Raw genomic sequence first — 24585 nt, 5'->3', positions numbered from 1 at the left:
GGAAAAAGGGGACAAGTGTGAATGTAGTAGTTTCAGAGGGATTAGCTTGTTAAGTGTAGTTGGGAAGGCTTATGGGAGGATCTTGATTGAGAGGATTAGGAGAGGAACAGAAGGAGTAATTGGTGAGGAACAGTGTGGATTTAGGACAGGTAGAGGTTGTGTAGATCAGATCTTTGTGGTAAGACAGATATGTGAGAAAGCTATAGGAAAGGGGAAGGATGTTTTTTGGGCTTTTATGGATCTGGAAAAGGCTTATGATAGGGTAGACAGAAAGGCACTGTGGGAGGTTATGCAGATATACAGGATAGGAGGAAAGCTTCTGGGAGCTGTCAAGAGTTTTTATGAGAGTAGTAGAGCTTGTGTCAGGATTGGAAATGGAGAGAGTGAGTGGTTCGAGGTAAAGGTGGGACTTCGTCAAGGATGCGTTATGTCGCCCTGGCTGTTCAACTTATACATGGATGGGGTAGTGCAAGAGGTAAATGCAAGGGTAGTGGGCAAGGGATTGGAGATGGTTAAAGAAAATGGAGAAAAGTGGGAGGTGAGCCAGCTGTTGTTTGCGGACGACACTGCACTTGTGGCAGGATCGGAGGAGGGATTGAGGAAGTTGGTGGCATGTGATAGAAGAAAGTTGAAGATAAATGTGGGTAAAAGTAAGGTGATGAGATGTACAAGGGGTGAAAGTGGCAGCAGACTGGAAGTGAGCATTAAGGGAAAGCGACTGGAGGAAGTGGATAGTTTTAGATACTTGGGTACTAATGTGGCAGGAGAGGGTGGAGTGGGGGTGGAGGTAGAATGTAGAGTGAAAGAAGCGAGTAAATGCCTTGGTGGATTAAAAAGTGTAATGAGGAATAGACATTTGGGAATGGTTGCTAAAAGGAGACTATATAAAGGAGTGATTGTGCCAACAGCACTGTATGGGGCAGAAGCATTGAACATAAGAAAAGAAGAGAGGAGTTTAAATGTGTTTGAAATGAGATGTCTGAGAAGTATGATGGGGGTTACTAGGCTGGATAGAGTGAGAAATGAGGAGGTGAGGAGGAGAACAGGGGTAGAGAAGGAGTTGGGAGATAGGGTTGATGAAAGAATATTAGGATGGTTTGGACACATGGAAAGAATGAGTGAAGAAAGACTAGTAAAAGAGGTATGGAAGGCAGATGTGGAGGGAGTGAACATGAGGGGACGTCCTAGGATGAGGTGGATGGATGGGGTGAAGGGGGCTTTGGGGAAGAGGGGAATGTCTGTTGAGGAAGGACGGGAGAGGACAGAAGACAGGGGTGAATGGAGAATGGTTGTATATGGATGATGTTGTGATTGCATGAGGTGGAATGGGGGTGGGGGGTGGGGTAGTGTGTGTGAGCATAATTTGACGCAGCCCGAAGGGATTTCTCCCCATCCTCTCCTTTTATGCAATGGGGGGACGGAGAGGGGGGTCGCCAATTTAATGAAGCGGCCTTGCTGTGGATGTGCTGTGTCTTGCGACACTGCTTCTGACCCAGGGCAGTGGACAAGGTGCAGGGATGACCCGTCATCCAGGAGGTGCACAGATAAGAGGGAGGGTGGAGGGGTGTGGAGTGTATTCAGGGATGGAATGGGTGGAAATGATTTTATGCCTTCCCCTTTTTGGCTACCTCCATTGTAAGGGGGAAAAAGCCTTGGTATATGTATGTATGTATGTTTTTGTACTTCAATAACCTAAATATTTTGTTTAGCACCCTGCCCTGAAGTGTGAAGAGACCTGCCAGAGTGGGGTCAACAAGCTTGGATGAATCAGGTTCTTGTAAAAAGGGATTTGTTATTTTGTCTGTGGCACATCTGACAAGTCTTTATTCTTGATGACCTATTTAAGGTTTCCCAGTAATTGCTTTTAGCCTTATAAGCATCCCTAACTGGATTGAAGACCTCCTTCAGGGCATTCAGATGGCTGGGTACCTCTTCTTGGTGCTGATTACTATACTCGCTGCATCGAAAAGTGGCCGGTAGGGCGGAGCACGGGGATTCCCCCTGTGTTGCCACTATCACTGTCTACTTCTTCTTGTAACCCCAATCCACCTCCTTAACCCTTGTGGCTCTCTCTTTTCTTTCTTGATTTATGTGAATTGCTACGTTTCCTAAGTTATTTCTGAAATTGTTATAATTTTTTGTCACACCACCACTGAGGTAAAAATCAAAGCAATGTTTTCTATACAAAGGTTTCGTTTCCTCAAGTCATAGACATGGCATATTAGCGGGAGAGAGCGACATTGCTGCTCCATCTCTTCTCTGGCCCCTCCCTCACACTGCATTCAGAAAGCATTGCATCCACACACACATTCTCGCCAAGGATGCCCATGCTTTAACCTTGCCATATGGCCACCTTCATAGCCAAGCCAAGAAAGTTATTTATAACATTAATAGATACTTCTTGGAAGAAAAAGCAAACAGAGCTCCTATACTCCCACCCTCACAAGCACTTACCAGGACAGCTATGGCAACCAAAACAAGTGAAAGGACTCTAAGAAGGATTTGTTCTGCACACAATCAAAGCTTGAACACAGAAGCTGCACCAGACACACTGACATTCTCCTCACCAAAGAAGTGATAAGTGTGTATTGAGAAGAACTGTACTGGCGTTTTACGAGAGGAAGGAAATCCAAACTATATACAAGATAAAAGAAGAACTGAGTGAACAAATCGGCTACAGTGGCTGTGAAAATTCCATTCGCAAGGTTCTGCTGAAAATAGGATTCAAATTTGCGAAGGTTGATGGCAAATTCCTGATGGAAAGAAACGATGTCGTTGCAGCTCGTACAAAGTTTTTAAGAGAAATGCGGCAGCTTAAACAGTCAGACCACACCTTTGTTTACCTCGATGAAACTTGGGTAAATAAAAACTGCACAATTGGGAAGTGTTGGATTGATACTTCATCTCAAGAAGCAACAGGGGTCAAGCCGACTGGAAAAGGAGCACGATTCATTATTCTTCATGCTGGAACAAAAGACGGTTTTATCAACAATGGTGAGCTGATATTTCAAGCAAAAAATGATGGTGATTACTACAATCAGATGAATGCTACAGTTTTTGAAGAATGGTTTTGCATGCAGTTATTACCTAACATTCCACCAAACTCTGTCATTGTGATGGATAATGCATCGCACCATAGCAGACAAGTAGAAAAATTACCATCATCATCATGGAGAAAAGCAGACATCAAGAACTGGCTTATGCAAAAAGGAATTACAGTCAATGATGATTTGTCAAAAGCAGAGTTGTATGAACTGACAAAGAATTCCCGTGTGGCAAAGAAGAGGTATGTTGTAGATGAAGTTGCTACAGAGGCAGGACACATCGTCGTGAGGTTGCCGCCCTACCACTGTCAATACAACCCCATAGAGTTGGTTTGGGCTCAGGTGAAGTCTTACATATCCAAAAGGAACAACTTCAAAATGGCTGACCTCAAACCCTTGGTTAAAGAAGCTATGCGTGCCGTCACACTAGAAAACTGGAAGCAAGCAGTTAAGCACGCTGAACAACTCCAAGAACAAAACACAAATCAAGACCGAGCAGTTGAAATGTATGTTGACTCATTCGTTATACACCTATCAGAGAGTTCAGATGAAACTTCAGACTAAAATGTAACAGAGGATTAGGCCTCTGGGGGAAACCTCTTAAAAATAAAATGCTCCTAGACTTTTACCTCAATGGTGGTGTGGAAAAAAAGTCAAAATAAATAAATAAATAAATAAACAAATACATTATATATAGTGAGAGAGAGAGAGTGAGCGGGCAGGTGGGCGAGCCATGCGGGCTGTGTTATCTGTGGAGATGTGGCAACACCGGGTAATTCCCCTTAGTAACCCCGCCTTAGTGGTCACTTCTTGTTGCGGCGAGTATAGTCATGAGAGCTGGGATGAGAGGGTCAACTGGTAGAACTGAAGAAAGATTATCTAACAAAAAATGTAATTTTCGCAGGAAAATTAATTTTTCCCTGATACAAACCTGAGGTACTCCTTACCCAAGGATTACTTTGCGTAAGCCAAAGTTTATACCACTAACACTGTGTGTTGTTTGAAAAACACCTCACTCCGTGGGTCTGGGCAACCATTATCCTCGGTAAGGGGCCCTCCTGGGGCAAGGGGGCCCCCCCCCTTCCCCCACAAGCATAGGCCGCTAAAGCACCATTGTCTGAGCCAGGTGTAAAAATAATCATGAGGTTTGACAGGCCAGGTAGAAGGAACTATTAGAGGGGTGGCTGAGGAGGGCCATTAGAGGTAAGGAGTACCTCAGGTTTGTATCAGGGAAAAATTAATTTTCCTGCGAAAATTACATTTGTTCCGAAGAATACAAACTCTTCGGTACTCCTTACCCAAGGAGACTCGGACTTAGGAGGGAAGGAAGTAGTTATCTAGCCTGGGAAACCTCCGTAAAAAAAAGAAAAAAAAAAAATTGTGTGCTAAGACCTACGTTGACCAGACCCTTATACATTCCCCTAAACTGTGAAGGGCACCTAGTTCCGTTCCCAGGAATGGAGACAGACAGGATATACTCACTTTGTACCACTTGCAGGGCTTGAATTGATTCCCTTGGAATGCTTGAGAGCCCTCGGTGCGGGAAGGGAATGTAGGAGTATGAGAAGGACTTTGGATAGGTATCACGGTGGTTGCCGAACCAGAACCTAGATGAGGTTTCAGGGTTGGCTGTGTGCCATTGGTAAGGGGTATGTCATCTCAGGACTTCCTGGACAGCCACTATGGGACCCAGAGAGAAGGTCCCTAAGGATTCCCACATGACTTCTTTGAGGTAAAAGGAAGTGAAAGTAGTCTGGGACTTCCATATACCTGCTTGAAGGACCTGGTTGACCGACATGTTCTTTCGGAAGGCTAGGGAGGTCCCTATTGCCCTGAAGTCATGAGCTTTTGCTCTAGGGCAATCCATCGCTCATGGTGTAGGCCCTGTGGATGACTTCCTTGATCCAGTAAGAAATGGAAGTCTTAGTGACGGGCTTGGGCTTACCCCTGGTAGAGACGAACAATCTTGGCAAGTCTGGTCTAAGATGCTTAGTCCTCCTGAGGTAGGTACGGATAGCACGTACCGGGCATAGTACCATTTCTGCATGCTCGCCCCCTACAAAGTCGTCTAAGGAAGGAATACTAAAGGACCAGAATCTAGGGTCGGCTTTGGCCGGATCCTGGTTTTTGGCAATGAATTGGGGCAGAAAAGTGAAGGAGACCTCTTGCCATCCCTTCGAGTGGGCGACTCGATAAGAGATGGCATGCAACTCCCCGACCCTCTTGGAAGACGCAAGGGCCAAGAGAAAAACTGTCTTCAAGGTGAGGTCCTTCAAATGAGCATCTCGGAGGGGCTCGTAAGGGGGACCCCGCAGAGAGTTCAGGACTAATGCCACATCCCACGGAGGAGAAATGATCTCCCTGGGGGGGCATGATTTTCTGAAATGTCTGAAGAGCATGGAAATCTCTGGTGACAGGGCTAGATCCATGTCCTTCAGAGAAAACACCTGATTAAGAGCTGCCCTATAGCCCTGCACTGCCGAGAGGAAGATGTTCTTGGACTTTCGGAGGAAATGGAAGAAGGAGGCAATCTGAGGAATGGTGGCTTGATCTGGGATTATTGCCCGGGAATGGCACCATTCTGCAAAGGCATTCCATTTCCCTTGATAAAGGGTAGCCGAGGAAGAGCGAATAGGGGAGGACATGTCTTCCGCCACTTCTTTGGGGAAACCCTTCTCTAGGAGGATCCGGACCATAGTCTGAACGCGTGAAGCGCCAGAGCTGACGGGTTCTTGTGCCAGGCCCCGTTGACTGGTTGATGTAGAAGGTCGGGTCTTCCCTGAAGGCCCAGGGGCTCCTCCACCGCTAGCTCGAGGGCGTCTGGAAACCATGGGGCTTCCGGCCACCAGGAAGCGATCAAAGTCATCCGAAGGTTGGATGCATTTCTTACTCTCTGGAGCACCTTCTGGAGCAAGGGGAACGGTGGGAAAGCGTAGGTGTCGAGGTTGTCCCAACTTTGCAGAAGAGCATCCTCTCCTGCTGCCAGCGGATCCGGGAGAGGGCTGAAATATACTGGGAGCTGGTGGTTCCATCTGGTGGTGAAAAGGTCTACCAGAGGGGAGCCCCATTTGTTGATGAGGAAGGTCGCCACTTCCGGATGGAGGGACCACTCCGTGCTGATTACCTGATTCCTTCTGCTGAGGTGGTCCGCCCAGACATTCTTCTTCCCTGGGATGTAGCGAGCTCTGAGTGCCACTTGGAGATTCTCGGCTAAATGGAGGATGTCCATAGTGAGATGGCATAGGTCCTGGGAGACTGTGCCACCCTGCTTGTTCAGGTAGGCTACTACCGAGGAATTGTCTGACATGATGCCCACAACTTTCCCCGAGATCTGATCGGAGAAGTGACGGAGAGCCAGCAGTACTGCTTTCAACTCTAGCCAGTTGATATGGGCCGTCCGCTCGACTGTGGACCAGGAACCGCTGACGTGATCGTCGTTGAGGTGGGCCCCCCAGCCCTCCTTGGAGGCATCAGAGAAGAGGAGGACTTCGGGGGAAGATGGGCCGAGGGGCATCCCCCCGAGCAGGTTGCACGGGTCCTTCCACCAGAGAAGAGAATCCTTGACTTCTCTGGTAAGGGTGATGTGTTGGCGGGTTTCTCCCCTTAGCGGGGACCACTGGGACTTGAGGAGCCACTGTAGAGGTCGCATTCTTAGTCTGCTCCTGGGAATTAACCTCTCGACGGAGGCCATATGGCCCAGGAGGACTTGGCACTGTTTCGCCGTCAGGAACCCGGTCGATAGTGCTTGTACGACGAGAGAAGTGAGATTCCGGATTCTCTTCTCTGCTGGGAAGGCTTTCATGAGGGAGGAGTCCAGAACCATACCCAGGTACGTGACTCTCTGTCGTGGGATGAAATCCGACTTCGTCTGGTTGACTCTGGAGCCCAATTTGTGGATGAAGGCTAGGACCTTTCCTAGGTGGTCGTGGCATAGTTGGGCGGACTGTGCCAGGATCAGCCAATCATCCAGGTAACAGAGGAGGCGAATTCCTCTGGAGTGGGACCACGCTGAGACGAGTTTGAACACTCTGGTGAAGACTTGGGGTGCTGTGGAGAGGCCGAAGCATAGGCAGGTGAACTGGAAGGTGGTGCCCTTGTGGACGAAGCGGAGGAATTTTCTGGATGAGGGATGCACAGGTATTTGGAAATAGGCATCCTGGAGGTCCAGCGACACCATGAAGTCTCCTTCCCTGATAGACGCCCTTACGGCCTCTGGGGTGTCCATTCGGAACTTCGTCAGGGAAAGGAACTTGTTGAGTGGAGACAGATCGATGACTGGTCTCCACCCCCCTGTTGCCTTTGCTACGAGGAATAGCCTCGAGTAGAACCCCGGGTCCAGAGTCTAGACTTCCTCTATAGATCCTTTCTGAATCAGAGCGGAGATTTCCTCCGCTAGGGCCCGCCCGCGATCCGAGTCCGGATGGCAGTTGCTGACTTGGATGGGCTAGGGGGAGAGGCTGGGGATGGTGTGAAAAGGAAGGCGATAGCCTGCCTTGATGACCTGGATGGTCCAGTCCTCCGCCCCGGCCGCCTCCCATGCCCTCCAGCAGAGAGAGGGGCAACCTCCTATCCTGTGCGGGAGGGCAGGCGAGTTCCTAGAATTTCCTGCGGTGGGGTCCGGAGCCTCTCTGATGTTTGCGGCCCTGTTCTCTATTGGGAAAGGGGCGGGGCTTTCCTGTCTGTGCTTTCGACTTCGAATAGGGGGGTGGCCTGTCTTCCCTCTTAGGGAGATGAATAGGCTGCCTCTGCGTCTGAGAGGACCGAGGGGTAGATGGGGGGGTGGTCCTTGGCCTCGAGCTAGGGATGGCTGTTCTCTCGATGGCTCTGTTGTGCCTCAACTGGTTTGCGTTATGGATTGCTGAGTCCACCATTTCCGGGGGAATCAGCGTGTGATGAGAAGGGGGGCCCTCTTCAAAGGAGCATAAATCTCTCTGAGGAGGGGGTCACTGGGGTCCCCGAGGATGGTGTCTCTCCTGCGGGACTCGATGTTGGCCCAGGACGTTGAGAGACAGGAAGCCTGATGCTTCAGGGCTCTGCTCGCGCTTTCCAATAGAGCCTGGAGGTCGCATTCTTCCTGGGGTTGTAGTTCGGGTAAGAACTCCCTTACCGAGGCAAGGAGGCGTTCTAGCCAGGAGTTCACCGCCAGGGACAGAGCCAGTGATTGAATGTGGTCGCTGACTTCCCTGCCGGAGAGGAGGACGCTTCTTCTGCGTAGCGATTCCGCGTCCGCTTTAACCAGCTCTGGTAACCTGGCCGGGATCGAGGCTGCACCGAGGGTTGTCCCCGATGGGGTGTAGAAGCGCTTCTGGTGTTCCACTGGAACCGGAAGCCAACGCGCCTTCTCAGTTGTCCGTTTTGCGAGAGCGTCGGAGGCTTGGGTTATGGCTCTCGCTGTCTGCGTACTCCATGGAAGGTGGATTGAAGGAGGCTGCGCTCTCTGAGAGTTGCCCGTCATGAAGATCTCTGACTCGAATGTGGCTTCCTCTTCTTTCGGGGGGCCCAGTCGATTGGCCCTCCGAACTCTCGCAAGGATGTCTGAGAAGGAAGGTTTGACCACCATCGGGGATTCCGACTGGGAATCGGAAGGGGAAAGGGAGCGTGCCCCCCCCCCCCTACGGCGCTGTGGATATCGTCTTCGTCGTAGGAGGGATCTGCATGGGCAGGGAGGAACCTCGCGCTTCCCTCGTCGTCACTGATGGGTTCAGGGGGGTTCTGATCACGCGGAAGATGGTCGAGGGGGGCCCTTAGGGGTGGTGACTCCTGACGAGCTTCCGGGTGGTGCATGAACTGAGCTTGAGAAGCGCGGAAAAATTCCCGTTGTTCCTCCATCTGTTCCTTGAGTGTCGTAACGAGCGAACACAGAGTGGGGAGGAGGTCCTGGGAATGCCCGCTTGGTGAGTCCCGCCTGGGTGCGGATGTTCCGGGAGACTCCAAGGGGAGACTGCCACCTCTGGACGAGGAGTTATCCGCGACTAACGCGCGCGTGGGTACACCTCGGGCCTCCTGCCCACCTGGAATAGAAAGGGTTCTGTTGATGACCCGGCTCGTCTTACGCTGGATTGAAGGTGGACTGCGGGACTACCGATTAGAAGAAGAGGCCGAAGCGCTCTTTGGCTCCGAAGTCGGGTCCTTTGTCCGTGTGGGGTTTAAGCTGCCGGAAAACGCAGCGGGAGGGACGGCCGCTGACGTATCCGGGAAAAAGCTCGTACCCGGGGGATAGTTCGCGGGGGCCAGAGGCGCATGCCCGTCGAAACTAACCACCTTGGGTGACGGAATAGGAGCCAACTTAGCCTGAGGCTGACTCGAGGCCGATGTTATACAACCTTTCCGTCTACCACGCTTTGGAGGAGGGAGAGAACTGCCCGTGTCCTCCGCAGGCGTAGTATACCTTCCCTTTGTTGAGGGGGGAAGCCATCTTCCCTGCTTGCGTCCTTTGTTCTTTGCATGCACTTTCCTGTGAGTATGGAAATACGCGGACCACTGCTTATCATTCCATTGAGCGCACGTGGCACAAGGGGATGAAGGGGAACACTCCATCTTTCTACAGCGAACACACCAAGCATGAGGGTCCGCGTCGGCTGGCGAGAGAGAAGCCCGGCAGAGAAATTCTCCGTTGGCGAAGGCACACACCCTATTTCGAACAACAACACTATGACCAGATTTCATACTTACAGAGAAGCGTAGAATACTCGGTGGAGGCTAAGGAAATGAAGCGGGATAGGAAGAGGGCGCTGAAGAAATTCCAGGCGAGCGGATGGCTTCGATACAGAACGCTCAAAACAAAGGAAGCCACTGGGAGGTTGCGATGGCCGAAGCAGGTTGCCCTATTTTCGTCACAATCTACAGAGGCCGGGAATGGCGCCGATCGTGCCCGTGGAGTACGAAAATCAAAGCACTGCACTAGAATATAGAGGGGAATACCATTCACCAAACAAACTTAAGAAACTTTAGCCGTAACGTGAGAGATGTTGACTCTTTCGTTACCACGAAGACAATGGTGCTTTAGCGGCCTATGCTTGTGGGGGAAGGGGGGGTACCGAGGATATTGGTTGCCCAGACCCACGGAGTGAGGTGTTTTTCAAACAACACACAGTGTTAGTGGTATAAACTTTGGCTTACGCGAAGTAATCCTTGGGTAAGGAGTACCGAAGAGTTTGTATTCTTCGGAACAAACTTGATGCTGCAGCTCCTTCATCCCTACCCACCAACATTGCTGTATCTCCTGTAGGAGTAGTACTAGATGTGGCATAGTCTGCATTTCCCACTGGTATGTCATAGTTGATGCTGATGCAAATGTCATCCCTGCAATAGAGTAAACCAATTTTTATTCATACAGCAAATGGCTTGAGATTTTACAATCATTTGCATAAATTGTTAGATGGGGAGAGTGTTGAAATATAAATATTTGTTATTGTGCATCTTGTGTTGTTTTTGATTGAATGTACAATGCAATGTATAATAGGAATTTTTTCATTTGATTTATTGTATAATCTGTACTTAATTTGCATGTATAACAAAGTTCAGTTACTAGGCCTGAGAGTTTTTCCCGCACTAAGGTGGAAGCCACACCATTGCAAGTCAGTCATGATGGAGAGGTTGATGTGTATATTATTGTCTGAACATAAACTTATGTGTGTCAAGTATATTGTGCCTTTGAAGAACAATAAACAGTTGTGCTTTTCTAAGTGTTTACATAATACCCATAACTTTCAACAGAGAGCTATCATTCATAATCAATCAGCTAACAGAATGAATATTAAGAAAAACTAAAAATATCATTCTATATACCCTTTTCAATTCACAAGCAGCCACATACGAACCAATAAATCTGTTGCCATTTGCATTCCCATTGTATTTCCTTAGTTGATAGGTACACTAGTGTCCAGTGAATGGTATCAACAATATTTAAACAGTGCATGAAACACCGACAAGAAAAATATATTACATTGGTCCCTGTGAGATTTTTGGATAATTTTGGCCACTACAGTATATAAACCGCAGGTTGCAGGCCACAAAGCCTCCTGAGCATATCACTTGAAGACCACCCAGGTATAAGCTGCAGACACTAGAGGTGAAATAGCAAAAATCCAGCCAGAGTCTCAAATTTGGCTGGGCCCCAAGCACACACCCTTGGCTCCAGGTTCTTCACATGTGCCTCACAGTCTTCTGTGCAAATCTCTCCCCCTCTGGGGCAAGATTAGGTCAAATCAGCCAACCTGATTATTTCACTCAAAAATCCATGGGTACCTGTGAATTTTTTAGTCATTATGGCCACTATCTCACCCACAAGTCAAGGGTCATGAGACCTGCAGATATCACTGAGACCACTCAAGCCAAAGGTGCAGGAGCTCTGTGCATGGCTTATAAACAAGAGCATTTAGTATATATATATATATATATATATATATATATATATATATATATATATATATATATATATATATATATATAACCCACTCTCAGAGAAAGATAAGCCGTATATATCGATCACTAGCTAGTGGTCGAAATATACAGATTACTCTGTATCTTAGCTTTTCTTTCTCCAAGAGTGGGTTTAAGTTTTATTTTACTCATGTGTTACATCCTCTTAATCTGGCAACTCCTTAAGGTTACTCCGGAGGTTGCATTGTACAGTAAAAGCCCTCTTATCTGGCATTCAGGTATCCGGCATATTTTTTCCAAGCATCAAAATCTATATGAAATCAATACAAATCAATAAAATTTCTTGCGCAAGGCTTTAATTGTTCCCGCCGTCACCAGAGCGCACTAGCTTGACAGGATGTCAAAAAACAAACCTTGATGCGATGTTGGCGTAAATTGTATCCCTTGATCATGTTTGAAGAGGTGGATGATTCTGACTTTGAAGGGTTTGGTGGCAAGAGAAATTCAGTGGTGAGTGAGTTGAGGGAGATGGGTGGTGGTGCTAAACTTAGCGTAACAGATGAGGCGCTAAAAGAGTGGGTAGATGTGGACAAAGACGAAGCGGTAACATTCACTCTAACTGATGAGGAACTTATCAATGCAGTAATTGAAGATAATCTTGAGAAGATGACAGAGGCAGATAGTGAGGAAGAAGATGACCCTGAGCCTAAGGTGGCATGGAAAGATGCTGCAAATGGTTTAGCTGTCTTTGTTAAGTTTGCAGAGCAGTGCAGCTATATGTCCACCCGAGATGTTATGTCTCTTCACTGCATTCAGAATGAGTTTTTATTGCAAAGAGGAAAGAGCTGCAAACAAGCTGACATAAGAAACTATTTTAAAGTAGGTTGTAAGGGAAAGAAAGAGCGGCAAACAAGTACAGAGGATAGTGATAAACTGGAGTGATGAACTGGATGTTGGCGAGTGAGGTGGTTTTGTTTGTTTATGTGCTTTTTTATGTTAAGTTAAATGTTGTTAATAGTGAATAAAATGAGTTGATTGTAGACATAGTGTTTTTGTAACCCTTCACTTATTTTAGTAACCCCTTCAGAAAAGTACAGAGAAGGTTAGTGTCTAGTGATGAACTGTATGTTGGCGAGTGAGGTGGTGACGCCGCAATCATGTGATGCTTTGTTTATGTTACAGTATGTGATACTATATGTTAACTGACATTAATAGTGAGTAAAGGGGGTGATTGTAGACATATTTCTGTACCCCTTCAAGTATCTGGAATTTTTGAGTATCCGGCATGCCTTTGGTCCTACTGATGCCAGATAAGAGAGCTTTTACTTTATATGTAGACCAGAGAAAGAGCAGTCTGGAACATTAAAGGTCAACTCCCAGACATTCATTCACCAATGTACAAGTGAACAACAACTCTACATGCTCTTGCTCAATGCTCCTTTCACCCCGTCTGTCCATCTCATCCTTCATCATCCCCTCAAGTTCACTCCCTCTCCCTCTGCCTTCCACAATTCTTTTACTAATCTTTCATCACTCTTTCCATATATCCAAAACATCCCAATATTCTTTCATCAGCCTTATCTCCAATCTTTTCCACTACCGCTCTCCTCCTCACCTCCTCATTTCTCACTCTATCCAACCTAGTAACCCCTACCATGCTTCTCAGTCATTTCTTCTCAAACATTTAAACTTTTCCTCTGCCTCTCTTAAATTCCAAGTCTCTGTCCCATACAATGCCATCAGCACAATCACTCCTTCTATCTCCTCCTTGCATTCATTCCCAGATGTCTATTTCTCATTACACTTTTCAATCACCCAAGGCATTTACTTGTTTCTCTCAACCTACAATTTACCTCCACCTCCACTCCTTTTCCTGCCACATGCAACCTAAAGTACCTAAAGCTATACATTTCCTCCAGCCTCTCTCCTTTTAGACTTATTCCCAACTCACTTCCATCCACATTTACTTTCAACTTTCTCTTATCGCATACCTTCCCAACTCCATCACTAACTCCCTTAATCCCCCCTCAGACCCTGCAACAAGTGCAGTGTAGTCAGCAAACAACTGACACATCCCACTTTTCTCCAGTTCCTTTAATCATTTCTAGTCCCCTGCCTATTACCTCGCCTTTACCTCTCACACCACCCTATCCATGTACACTTTGAACAGCCATATATATATATATATATATATATATATATATATATATATATATATACATATATATATGAACACATATAATGAATATATAGTATGTATGTCTTATGTTTAGGTGTGAGTTACACTGACACTTTTTTTTTTTTTTTGGGTGGGGGGGGCTGGCTTATGGGGCTAGTACCCACTCAGACCTCAACTTTGCAGGTGGTCCATAACAGTTCATATATACTGTTTGTGGTCCACACAATACCACTGTTATTAATGGTGGCACCCTGATCTCGGGAGGGGAGGGGTACCCCTCAACTGCAGGTGGTGCCAGGGGAAGGGTGTGCCCCCAAGAAGCTAAGGGTTGCCTCAGAAGGGGAGACAGTGTAGTGCCGTGCCACCCCTGCCATGGGGAGTGGTGAGCTGAGCCCTAAGTGAAGGATGGCCATGGCTTTACCCTCTAGCAGGTAGTGGTGGATGGGCTGTTACATCTCAGCCCTACAGAGTTTGCAGTGCTTGTGATTATCTTTTCCTGTGTGTAGCACTTGTCACCTACAGTGATATCCTAGGCAGATCCTGTGGATGGTAGATTCTGCCCTCTGTCCAGAGGCAGGCAGACTGCCTTATACCTAATGACAATCTAAGACCACAGCGCTGATTCCCAAGAATGAAGTTTGCTGTTGTGGTTGGCCCTGGCCATTAATCTGGCCTTCTAAATAGTAATGCCCTTGATCCATATAGTCATGGGTGTAAGGGGCAGTGTGATTGTGCTGAGCCTTGTCACTGCCTTGGCAACAGCATCTGCAACAGTGTTCCCTAGAATCCTAATGTGACAAGGGATCCAGTGAAATGTTGCAAACCTTCCATGTTGGTCCAACAGATGTGCTGAGTGTTGGATTGATATTGTTATGTAGACCTCATCTGTTGTCTTAGTGGACCAAATGATGTCAATAGCACCCCTTGAGTCTCTGTGGATCAGGACTGCCCCCTGCCCAGCAGAGAGGGTATGATTCAGGGCCTTGAAGATGGCAGCAAGCTCCATCCAAAGAGTAGAACTTCCATCACTCACTCTCCATAGTGGAGTCATCCATCTGTGATTGTAAAAGCCATGCCACACCTTCCCATGAGGGGGTCCCCAGAGCCGTCCATGTAGTATGAGAAGCTCACTGGGGGTGGGGTGGGGGTGATGGACCTTATGGCCTCAAGGAACATGGGTCACAACTGTACTGGGTCGTAGTCAGCCTTCCTTTTGTTGAGGTGGAAAATTTGAAAGCTGGCACAGAGACTGCCACGGGTGAAGGGGGCATAATCTGGATGAGGGCCATCTAGAGCACATCACCAAACCAATTCCCAAAGTTCAAAGGCATTAATTGCCTTCACCTCATGGGGCTTCCAGGTGTCACCAGTGAGGTCTCCCTCAGATTCTAGGGCACTCAGGAGGGGTCTTCACTTCACTCTCCCTTGTGCCAGTCAAAAGTTGGACACTGATGTCAATTTCACTATCACAAAACATATGTAATGAACATAATCTTGACAGTATCAGAAACTAAGCAATCTAAAGAACTGTTCTGCAGTATTGTACTTTAGCTGTGTCTGCCTTACTCTTGGCAGCCCAATGCAGAGGTGTCTTGCCCTCATTGTCTGGGGTGTGGTTGTTGGCACCATGCTTGATCAGGAGTCTTAAATTTTCATCACATCCATAATTAACAGCTCAATGGAGAGGTGATTTCTTGAAAAATGTAAATAGATAAATAAATAAATACATACATACATGTGCCAAGGGCTTTTTCCACCTTACAAGGTAGGTAGCCAGTGTCAAAAGGCATAATTCCACTCCCACCCATTTTATCCTCACCTACTCCACTCCCATTCACCACCCCTCCCTCTTGGCTCCTCCTGGATGATGGGTCATCCCTGCATCTTGCCCATTGCCCTGGGTCTAAAGAAATGCAGCAAGACACAGCACATCCAGAGCAAGGATGCTTCATTTAGTTGGCAACACCACCCCTCTGTCCCTTCATGCAGAAAAATAGACGACAGGGAGAAATCCCTTCAGGCTGCATCAAAATATCATTCACACATAACCCCCCACCCCCCACCCACTCCCTTCCATCCACCCATTCATATTCCTTCTCCCTTCCTTCCTTAACAGACATCCCTCTCTTGCTCAACACCCCTTTTACCCCATCCATCTATCTCATCCTTGGTCATCCCCTCATGTTCATTCCACCCACCTCTGCCTTCCACACTTCTTTTACTAATCTTTCTTCAATATTTTTTTTCCATGTGTCCAAACCTTCCCAATACTCATCTCATCCTTGGTCATCCCCTCATGTTCATTCCATCCACCTCTGCCTTCCATGCTCCTTTTACTAATCTTTCTTCAATATTTTTTTCCATGTGTCCAAACCTTCCCAATACTCTTTCATCAGCATTATCTCCCAACTCCTTTTCCACTGCCACCCATTCTTCACCTCTTCATTTATCACTCTATCCAACCTTGTAACCCCTACCATACTTCTCAGACATTTCATCTCAAACAGATTTAAATTCTTCCTCTATAAATATAACAAATAAATAAATAAATGGATTAATTAATAAACATATTAATCAATCAATTCATTGCCCCATCTCCTGTAGAAGCCCTGTGACCTTCAGGTAACCATCAACAGCCTCCTGACAGGGCCACAAGTCAGTTTGGGAAGATATATCATGTTGTCAAGAAATTGTCAGTGTAAGGCATTGTAGGATGTGGTGGTGTGTCCTCTGTGTAGTGGTTGCATCTGGGACAGTTTGAATAAACATATAAATCAAGCAGGAAAAAATACAAGATTTCAACTCATCTTTTCCATTCCATGTCAAAGAACCTACCTTTCTATGGTCCTGAATATCCAAAGTTCTTGGAACTGCATGCTTCAGCAGCAATGCCAGACTTGTGTTAAACCACATGGTGGAGGGGGGGTGATACCCTGTGCATCCTTGGCCAACCAGTCTCCTTCCCCATCTTTCACTCCACTGCCACTGGGAGAAGAGGCTTCACATAGTCCATGTCACCCTTTTGGGGAGAAAATTTTTAGATAGTCATTAATATATTTTTCTAATTACAGATCATCATGATATTTTCAACCCCATCAAGAAGTACACAATATATTAGTTTCATTCATGCCACAACATTTCATTTATTTATAAAATGATCCCTGAAGAGAGGCTGGAGAAAGTGGATAGCTTTAAGTACTTGGGGTCGCATGTTGCAGGAAAGGGAGGAGTGGAGGTGGATGTAGATTGTAGATTGTGAGAAGCAAATAAGTGCCTTGGGGGATTAAGTAATGTATTTAGAAATAGACACTTGGGAATGGATGCTAAGAGGAGATTGTATGAAGGGGTGATTGTGCCAACAGCACTGTTTAGAGCAGAGACATGGAACATGAGAAAGGGGAAAAGGGAATTTTTTAAATGTAGTTGAGGAACGAGGTTAGGAGAGCAGGGGTGGAAAAAGAGATCAAAGATAGGGTTGATGAAAGAGTATTGGAATGGTTTGGACACATGGATAGAATGAGTGAAGACTAGTAAAAAGTATGGAAGGCAGAGGTGTATGAAGTGAACATGTGGGGGCAACTGAGGATGAGATGGATTGATGGGGTGAAAGAGGCATTGAGCAAGAGGGGGATGCCTGTTGAGGAAGGAAGGGAAAAGGCAAAAGACTGGGGTGAGTGGAAGATGGCTGTGTATAAATGATACTGTGATGCATGGAAGGGATTGGTTGTGTAAATGATATTTTGATGCAGCCTAAAGGGATTTCTTCCCATTTTCAATGTTTCTGCATGAGGGGACGGGGAGGGGGGGTTGCCAACTAAATGAAGGGGCCTTGCTTTGGATGTGGTGTGTTTTGCTGCATTGTTTCTGACCCAGGGCAATGGGCAAGATGCAGGGATGACCTGTCATCCTGGAGGAGCCAAGATGAGGAGGGAGGGGTGGCGGATAGGAGTGGAATGGGTGAGAGTGGAATTTACGCCTTTTGACTTTGGCTACCTCCTTGGTAAGGGGGTAAAAGCACTTAGTATTTGTATGTATAAATTAGTCCCTGAACAATAATGTTCTTTTTCAATCAAGAACCTCTTCAGGCCATGAATGTCTCCTTATATGAATTAAATCATCCAGTATTAGAGGGGCAATGGGGTGGGGGAGTGGTTGTATGTGGATGATATTTTGACACAGCCTGTAGGGAATTCTCCCTGTCTTCTCTATTTTCCACATGAGGGGATGGAGAAATGGGTCATTGATTAAGTGAAGTGGCCTTGCTGTGAATGTTGTTGTCATTCCCTAGACTGTCTGGCTGAGCAGTGCCACAGATGGAATGGCATTTTCCCACAAGTCCTTTATAGAGTGTATATTGTGTTGGTGTGTGTGATTGTGTACAATGCAGTCTTCTATAATGTGTTATATAGTATGGGGTGAAGTAGTACATACATACATATACCAAAGGTTTTTCCCCCTTATAAGGGAGGTAGCCAAAAAAACAAAGGCATAAAAACCACTCCCACCCATTCCATCCCTATCATACTCAACTCCCCTCCACCCTCTTCCCTCCCTCTTATTTTGGCACCTCCTGGATGTCGGGTCATCCCTGCATCTTGCCCACAGCCCTGGGTCAGAAGCAGTGTCACAAGACACAGCACATCCATAGCAAGGCCGCTTCATTAAATTGGCAACCCCCCCTCTCTGTCCCCCCCATGCAAAAAAGGAGAAGACGGGGAGAAATACCTTTGGGCTGCATCAAATTATTTCTCATACATACTCCCTCACCCCCTATCCCCCACCCATTCCACCTCATGCATCACAGCACCATCCATATACAAACATTCTCCATTCACCCATCTTCTGTCCTCTCCTGTCCTTCCTCAACAGACATTTCCCTGTTTCCTATAGCCCCTTTTACCCCCATCCATCCATTTCATCCTAGGTCAACCCCTCATGGGTGAAGTAGTGCATCCTGGAAAGTTATCTACAATGCAGTCATCCAGCCTCTTCTGGTAGCTTAGAAGTACTTGATGGTGGCTGCACTGCAGTCTGGCCGGGTGGACTCTGTATTGTCTTTCAGCAGTAGATGTACTGTGTCTTGTTGCACTGCTTCTGACCCAGGGCAGTGGGTGGGAGACCGAGATAACCTTTTATCTATAAGGAGCTCAAATCAGAGGGAGGAAAGGGGGGTGGATGGGAGTGGGTGGCTACCTCCCTTATAAGGGGGGGAAAACCCTTTGGTATATAGATAGTATTAGCCAGAAGAAAACATACAAAATGGCAACAAAATCTATATCTTAGCAAAGATTCTCCGATTGACAGTATCATACATACATATACCAAGGCTTTTTCCCCCTTCCAAGGGAGGTAGCCAAAAAGGGAAAGGCATAAAAACACTCCCACCCATTTCATCCCTAAATACACTCCACATCCCTCCCACCCTCCCTCTCATCTGAGCACCTCCTGGATAACGGGTCATCCCTGCACCCTGCCCACCGCCCTGGGTCAGAAGCAGTGTCGCAAGACACAGCACATCCACAGCTAGGCCGCTTCATTTAATCGGCGACCCCCCCTCTCCATCCCCCCTTGCATATAAGTAGAGGACGGGGAGAAATCCCTTCGGGCTGCGTCAAAATTTACTCACGCATACCACCCCACCCCCCCCGCCCATTCCTCCTCATGCAATCACATCATCCATATACAACCATTCTCCACTCACCTCTGTCTTCCGTCCTCTCCCTTCCTTCTTCAACAGACATTCCCCTCTTCCCCAAAGCCCCCTTCACCCCATCCATCCACCTCATCCTAGGACGTCCCCTCATGTTCACTCCCTCCACATCTGCCTTCCATACCTCTTTTACTAGTCTTTCTTCACTCATTCTTTCCATGTGTCCAAACCATCCTAATATTCTTTCATCAACCCTATCTCCCAAATCCTTTTTCACCCCTGTTCTCCTCCTCACCTCCTCATATCTCACTCTATCCAGCCTAGTAACCCCCACCATACTTCTCAGACACCTCATCTCAAACACATTCAAACTCCTTCTCTCTTCTTCTCTTATGTTCCACGTTTCTGCCCCATACAGTGCTGTTGGCACAATCACTCCTTCATACAGTCTCCTCTTCACATCCATTCCCAAATGTCTATTCCTCATTACACTCTTTAATCCACCAAGGCATTTACTCGCTTCTCTCAATCTACATTCTACCTCCACCTTCACTCCACCTTTTCCTGCTACACTTGCACCCAAGTATCTAAAACTATCCACTTCCTCCAGTCGCTCTCCCTTAATGTTCACTTCCAGTCTACTGCCACTTTCACCCCTTGTACATCTCATCACCTTACTTTTACCCACATTTATCTTTAGCTTTCTTCTATCACATACTCTCCCAAACTCTGCCACCAGCTTCCTCAATCCCTCCTCTGACCCTGCCACAAGCGCAGTGTCGCCCGCAAACAACAGCTGGCTCACCTCCCACTTTTCTCCATTTTCTTAAACCATCTCCAATCCCTGACCCACTACCCTAGCATTCACCTCTCGCACCACCCCATCCATGTATAAGTTGAACAGCCAGGGCGACATAACGCATCCTTGACGAAGTTCCACCTTTACTTCAAACCACTCACTCTCTCCATTTCTAATCCTGACACAAGCTCTACTACTCTCATAAAAACTCTTGACAGCTCCCAAAAGCTTTCCTCCTATCCCATAAATCTGCATAACCTCCCACAGTGCCTTTCTGTCTACCCTATCATAAGCCTTTTCCAGATCCATAAAAGCCCAAAAAACATCCTTCCCCTTTCCTATAGCTTTCTCACATATCTGTCTTACCACAAAGATCTAATCTACACAACCTCTACCTGTCCTAAAACCACTGTTCCTCACCAATTACTCCTTCTGTTCCTCTCCTAATCCTCTCAATTAAGATCCTCCCATAAGCCTTCCCTACTACACTTAACAGGCTAATCCCTCTGCAACTACTACATTCACACTTGTCCCCTTTTCCCTTGTAAAGAAGAACTATACAGGCACTTCTCCAGTCCTCCGGTACTCTACCCTCTCTCCAGCAAACATTAAATAACCTCACCAACCAGTCCACCATCACTGAACCTCCCTTTTTCAGACATTCTGCATGGCATCCATCTAGACCAGGTGCCTTACCTGCTTTCATCATCTTTACAACTGCCTTCACCTCATCCTTCCCTATTTCTCCTCCATTCTCCTCACTCATCACTCTCATTTTCTTTGCATTTCCCACTGCAGCTATCTTTCCTTCCCTGTCCTCCTTCACATTTAGCAACTCCCTAAAATATTCTGCCCATCTTCCCCTTACTGCCATCTCTTCCCTTATCATCTCTCCATCTGTACCTTTTACCTTTTCTTCCCTACTTGATTCGCCTCCTCTTCCTCTCTTAATTTCTTTCCAAAACATCTTTTTATTACTTTCAAAATTTTCTGTCATACTCCTACCCCATTTCACATCTGCTCTCCTCTTTGCCTCCTTTACCTTTTGCTTTACTTCTCTTTTCTTTTCTTTGTACGTCTCATATGACTCCCCCGTCCTCTTTGTAACCAATCTGTGAATGCTCGCTTCTTCTCTTCTACAACCTTCTTTGTTTCCTCATCCCACCATTCACTACCCTTTCTTCTATTCCCCCCTGTCCTTCTTGTTCCACACACCATCCTTGCACACTTTAAGACTCCCTCCTTGAACCATCCCCATTCCTCCTCCACACCCATCTCTGCTCCATCCTTTACTCCCTCCCACTCCTCCTTCAGCTTCTTTTTGTACTCCTTCTCCTTTTCCTTTTCATTCAAGGAGTTCACTCTAAGAACCTCCCTACCTTTTGTCCCTTTCCTCTTTCTCCATCTATCCTCCACTCTCAGCTTACCTTCCACCAAAAAATTATCTGATATTCCCCCACCCTCTCCCCTTAGCACATGTACATCCTTAACTCTTCCTATCATAATCCTATTTACCACTACATAATCCATTAGCGCTCTATCTACCACCCTTCCCTCCACCACCCTCTCCCATGTGTACTTATGCTTGACTTTCTTCCGAAACACTGTATTTGCTATCATCAACTCTCTTTCTAGACACATTTCCACCATCAACTCTCCACTACGATTCTTTCCTGGAACTCCACACTTCCCAACCACTCCATCGATTGGACATTTCCCACCCTAGCATTAATGTCTCCCAGTACTATTACATTGACATTTCTTCCTAAACCCTCTATGCACTCATTTAAATCTATCCAAAAGGCCTCCCTTTCTTCCACGCTCTTCTCACTGCCAGGCCCGTATGCACTTACAAAGACCCACATCTCCTTTCCCAGTTTCACCTTCATCCACATTATCCTTGAGGAAACCTCCTTCCACTCCACTACCTGTTTACCTATCTCCTCACTTACTAGAATTGACAGTATCAGTGATGGAATAACAATTTCTCTTAAATCTTATACATATATGGGTTCAAGTAGACATGACTAACAGGTGAAATAGATACTGGAGCACCCTGCTGCCCCAGCAAGGGATTGGCAGAAAGGTTGGTAGGGCCAAAGCTGAATATCTGGTGGGATGTGGCACACAGCATTAGTTACTCAAAGAAAAAATTACAATAAACAGATGTTTAAGTTATTGTGAGGAACCCAAGGGCATGTGTACAAAGTCCAAATTTTTCCACCTTGATGCCCATATCTCTGGCCTGAGTGGGTCCAAGTCCCTCACACATACCTAGCAGTGCACTGTACACTACTCTTTACCTCTGGGGCAAGTTTGGGCCAGATCAGCAACCAAAAATTTTTTGGCCTTGGATTTTTTCCTTCTGGGGTCATTTTGGTCACTTGCTCCAATTGGGCCACCATTTCATCCACATGTTTGGCCCAAACTTGCCCCAGAGGAGAGTAATGCACAGTGCACTGTGAGGTATAGGTCAAGAACCTGGACACAAGGGCATATGTGTGGCGACCAGCCAAATTTGAGCCTTTTTTCTGCATTTTCAGAATTCTGCTTCTGGCTCCCATACCTTTGGCCTGAGTGGTGTCCTAGTGCAATCCACAGGAGCTCTTGTAGCCCTTGACCTGTGTGAGAGATGGTGGCCCAATTGAAGCAGGTGACCAAAGTGGAAAAAAAAAAAAAAATCTACAAATTTTGCCAAAAATTGTCAGGTCACTGATTTGGCCCAAGCTTACCTCAGAGAGTCATGCACAGTGCAGTGTAAGGTACATGTGAGGAATTCTGACCAAGGGTGTGTGCGTGTGCCCAGCCAAATTTTGAGCCTTTTTTTCTGCATTTTCATATATCCTCTGGCACCTTTACCTTCAACTTGGGCGGTGTTGAAGTCTAATTTGCAGGATTCCTCAAGGTCCTTGACCTGTGGGTGAGATGGTGGCCCAATCAAAGCAAGTGACAAAAACGACAGACAAGTGTGATGAATTCATCAATGCACTCCCTTATAAAATGATAATTTATGAAATTCATAAAATCTAATTTCATTATTACTTGCTAGCTGTCACAGCTCTCCTAAACATCCAATCATTATGATGCAAATTAGAGGGTTAACTATTTAGATAATCTTTTAGGCACCCAGGTCCCAATTTGAGAACAAGTACATTATCAGGCATTTTTAGAACATGATTTTTCAATGGCCCTACTGTGGATGTACAGTGTCTTGATGCATTGGTGCTGACCCAGACTGTGGGCAAGACACAGGGATGACCCTTCATCCAAGAGGAGCTAAGATGAGAGGAAAACAAGGGTGGTGGATGGGAGTGGGTGCATGCCTTGACTGGCTACCTCCCTTATAAGAGGGAAGAAGCCCTTGGTATATAGGATAGAATAGATGTTTTGCCAATAAGTAAACTGAACATAATACAATACAACTTCCCTTACTATTTTCTATAACATTTTATGATCTTAAAAATATAAAAGTACATGACACAATATGACCTCATGATACCTGAGAAATATATGTATGGCTTGTAAAGAGAAATAACATTAAAAGTGCTCCTCATGGCCCCAGCATTGAAATCCCCTCTATTCTCAAGCAGTAGAAATATATCAACATACCTGTGTAAGCAGACATGTGGAGTGGGCTTCTGCCATGATAGTCCTAAACATTGATATGAAGACCTGAAAAGGATGGACAACAGTATGTGAAGTGATTAAGGCTTTAGTATGTTGATTTACTTCTATATTTACTGTGTGTCTTTGACTTGGCTACCTTCATAAGGAAGGTAGGGTGAAGAACCCTTTGGAATATAGATAGATAGCTCCATTGACTGTTAGTGTTACTGTTAATGCAAGGCAAGGGATCCTTCATATAAGGACATGTGTATGAGAACCACTCCAATACTCATAGTAAAGCAGCTGTATTAACTAATGAATATACATCATAAAACAAAATTTAAGTGTGATATTGTCAAAAGTAAACCACCCTCCTATGACCAATCAAAAATGTCCAGCCAAGGTTTTTCAAAAAGGTTTAATCACTATCCCCCAAATACAATTTACCTACCCTCAGGTTAAAGATGAAAATAGATCAAGACCCTTCTCATACCCGATCCCCAGAGAAATTCCTTTCGTTCAAAGCCCACCCTGTGTCTATTGCCTTAAGCCAGGTCACCATGTTTCTAAATGTAGAACTTGTTTAGCTCATGTTTCTAGTTACCCTACATCTAAAACATGAAGCAAAACAAGCAACCGTAAAATAGGTAGTTCCCCAAACATCAGACAAGAGGTTGGACAAGGAAACAAAAACCTTTCCTGCATTGATGAATAATACAAATACTAAAGAAAAATCTTTACTGGATATAAGCCCTTGTCTTCAAACATTTATGACTAAAGATGGAGAAAAATATCCCGTCACAGCACTGCGAGATACAGCCGCTAAACTGAGTCTGCTATTGTCGGATGTGATTCCACTCTCTGAAGATACCTATTTGGATTAATACATACTTATTGATGGAGTTGGAGAGGCAGTTAGATTCCC

At 46.2% G+C, this 24585-nt stretch overlaps 2 protein-coding genes across 2 annotated transcripts; one reads left to right on the top strand and one right to left on the bottom strand.

The window, feature by feature from the left end:
- The first annotated feature begins 2756 nt into the window (after positions 1-2756).
- On the top strand, positions 2757-3608 carry LOC143020470 (uncharacterized). The gene has a single exon (XM_076176894.1). It carries the CDS (start codon positions 2757-2759, stop codon positions 3606-3608), a length of 852 nt encoding a protein of 283 aa, XP_076033009.1.
- Positions 3609-10160: 6552 nt separating this feature from the next.
- Positions 10161-23908, bottom strand: LOC143020561 (uncharacterized). Its single transcript, XM_076176992.1, has 5 exons — positions 23664-23908; positions 22787-22968; positions 22621-22675; positions 16441-16624; positions 10161-10346 (listed from the first exon to the last, which is right to left on the bottom strand). The coding sequence occupies exons 1-4, from the start codon at positions 23712-23714 to the stop codon at positions 16577-16579; spliced, it is 336 nt and encodes a 111-aa protein (XP_076033107.1). The 5' UTR covers positions 23715-23908; the 3' UTR covers positions 10161-10346; positions 16441-16576.
- Between the last annotated feature and the right edge of the window lie 677 nt (positions 23909-24585).

The sequence above is a fragment of the Oratosquilla oratoria genome, chromosome 40, assembly GCF_046742065.1.
Source record: "Oratosquilla oratoria isolate Oo_2021 chromosome 40, ASM4674206v1, whole genome shotgun sequence".
In the NCBI taxonomy this organism is placed as follows: Eukaryota; Metazoa; Arthropoda; class Malacostraca; order Stomatopoda; family Squillidae; genus Oratosquilla; species Oratosquilla oratoria.
The sequence above is the reverse complement of the archived record's forward strand: the minus strand, read 5'-3'. Positions and strand labels throughout refer to the sequence as shown.

Excerpts from the sequence above, each read along its gene's own strand:
- LOC143020470 (XM_076176894.1), top strand. The coding sequence starts at position 2,757 with ATGGAAAGAAACGATGTCGTTGCAGCTCGTACAAAGTTTTTAAGAGAA.
- LOC143020561 (XM_076176992.1), bottom strand. The coding sequence starts at position 23,714 with ATGTTTAGGACTATCATGGCAGAAGCCCACTCCACATGTCTGCTTACA. Across the intron at positions 22,969-23,663 it reads CCACATGTCTGCTTACACAG|GTCAAGGACCTTGAGGAATC; the intron begins GTATGTTGATAT and ends TCTCACCCACAG. Across the intron at positions 16,625-22,620 it reads GGACACCACTCAGGCCAAAG|GGTGACATGGACTATGTGAA; the intron begins GTATGGGAGCCA and ends TCTCCCCAAAAG.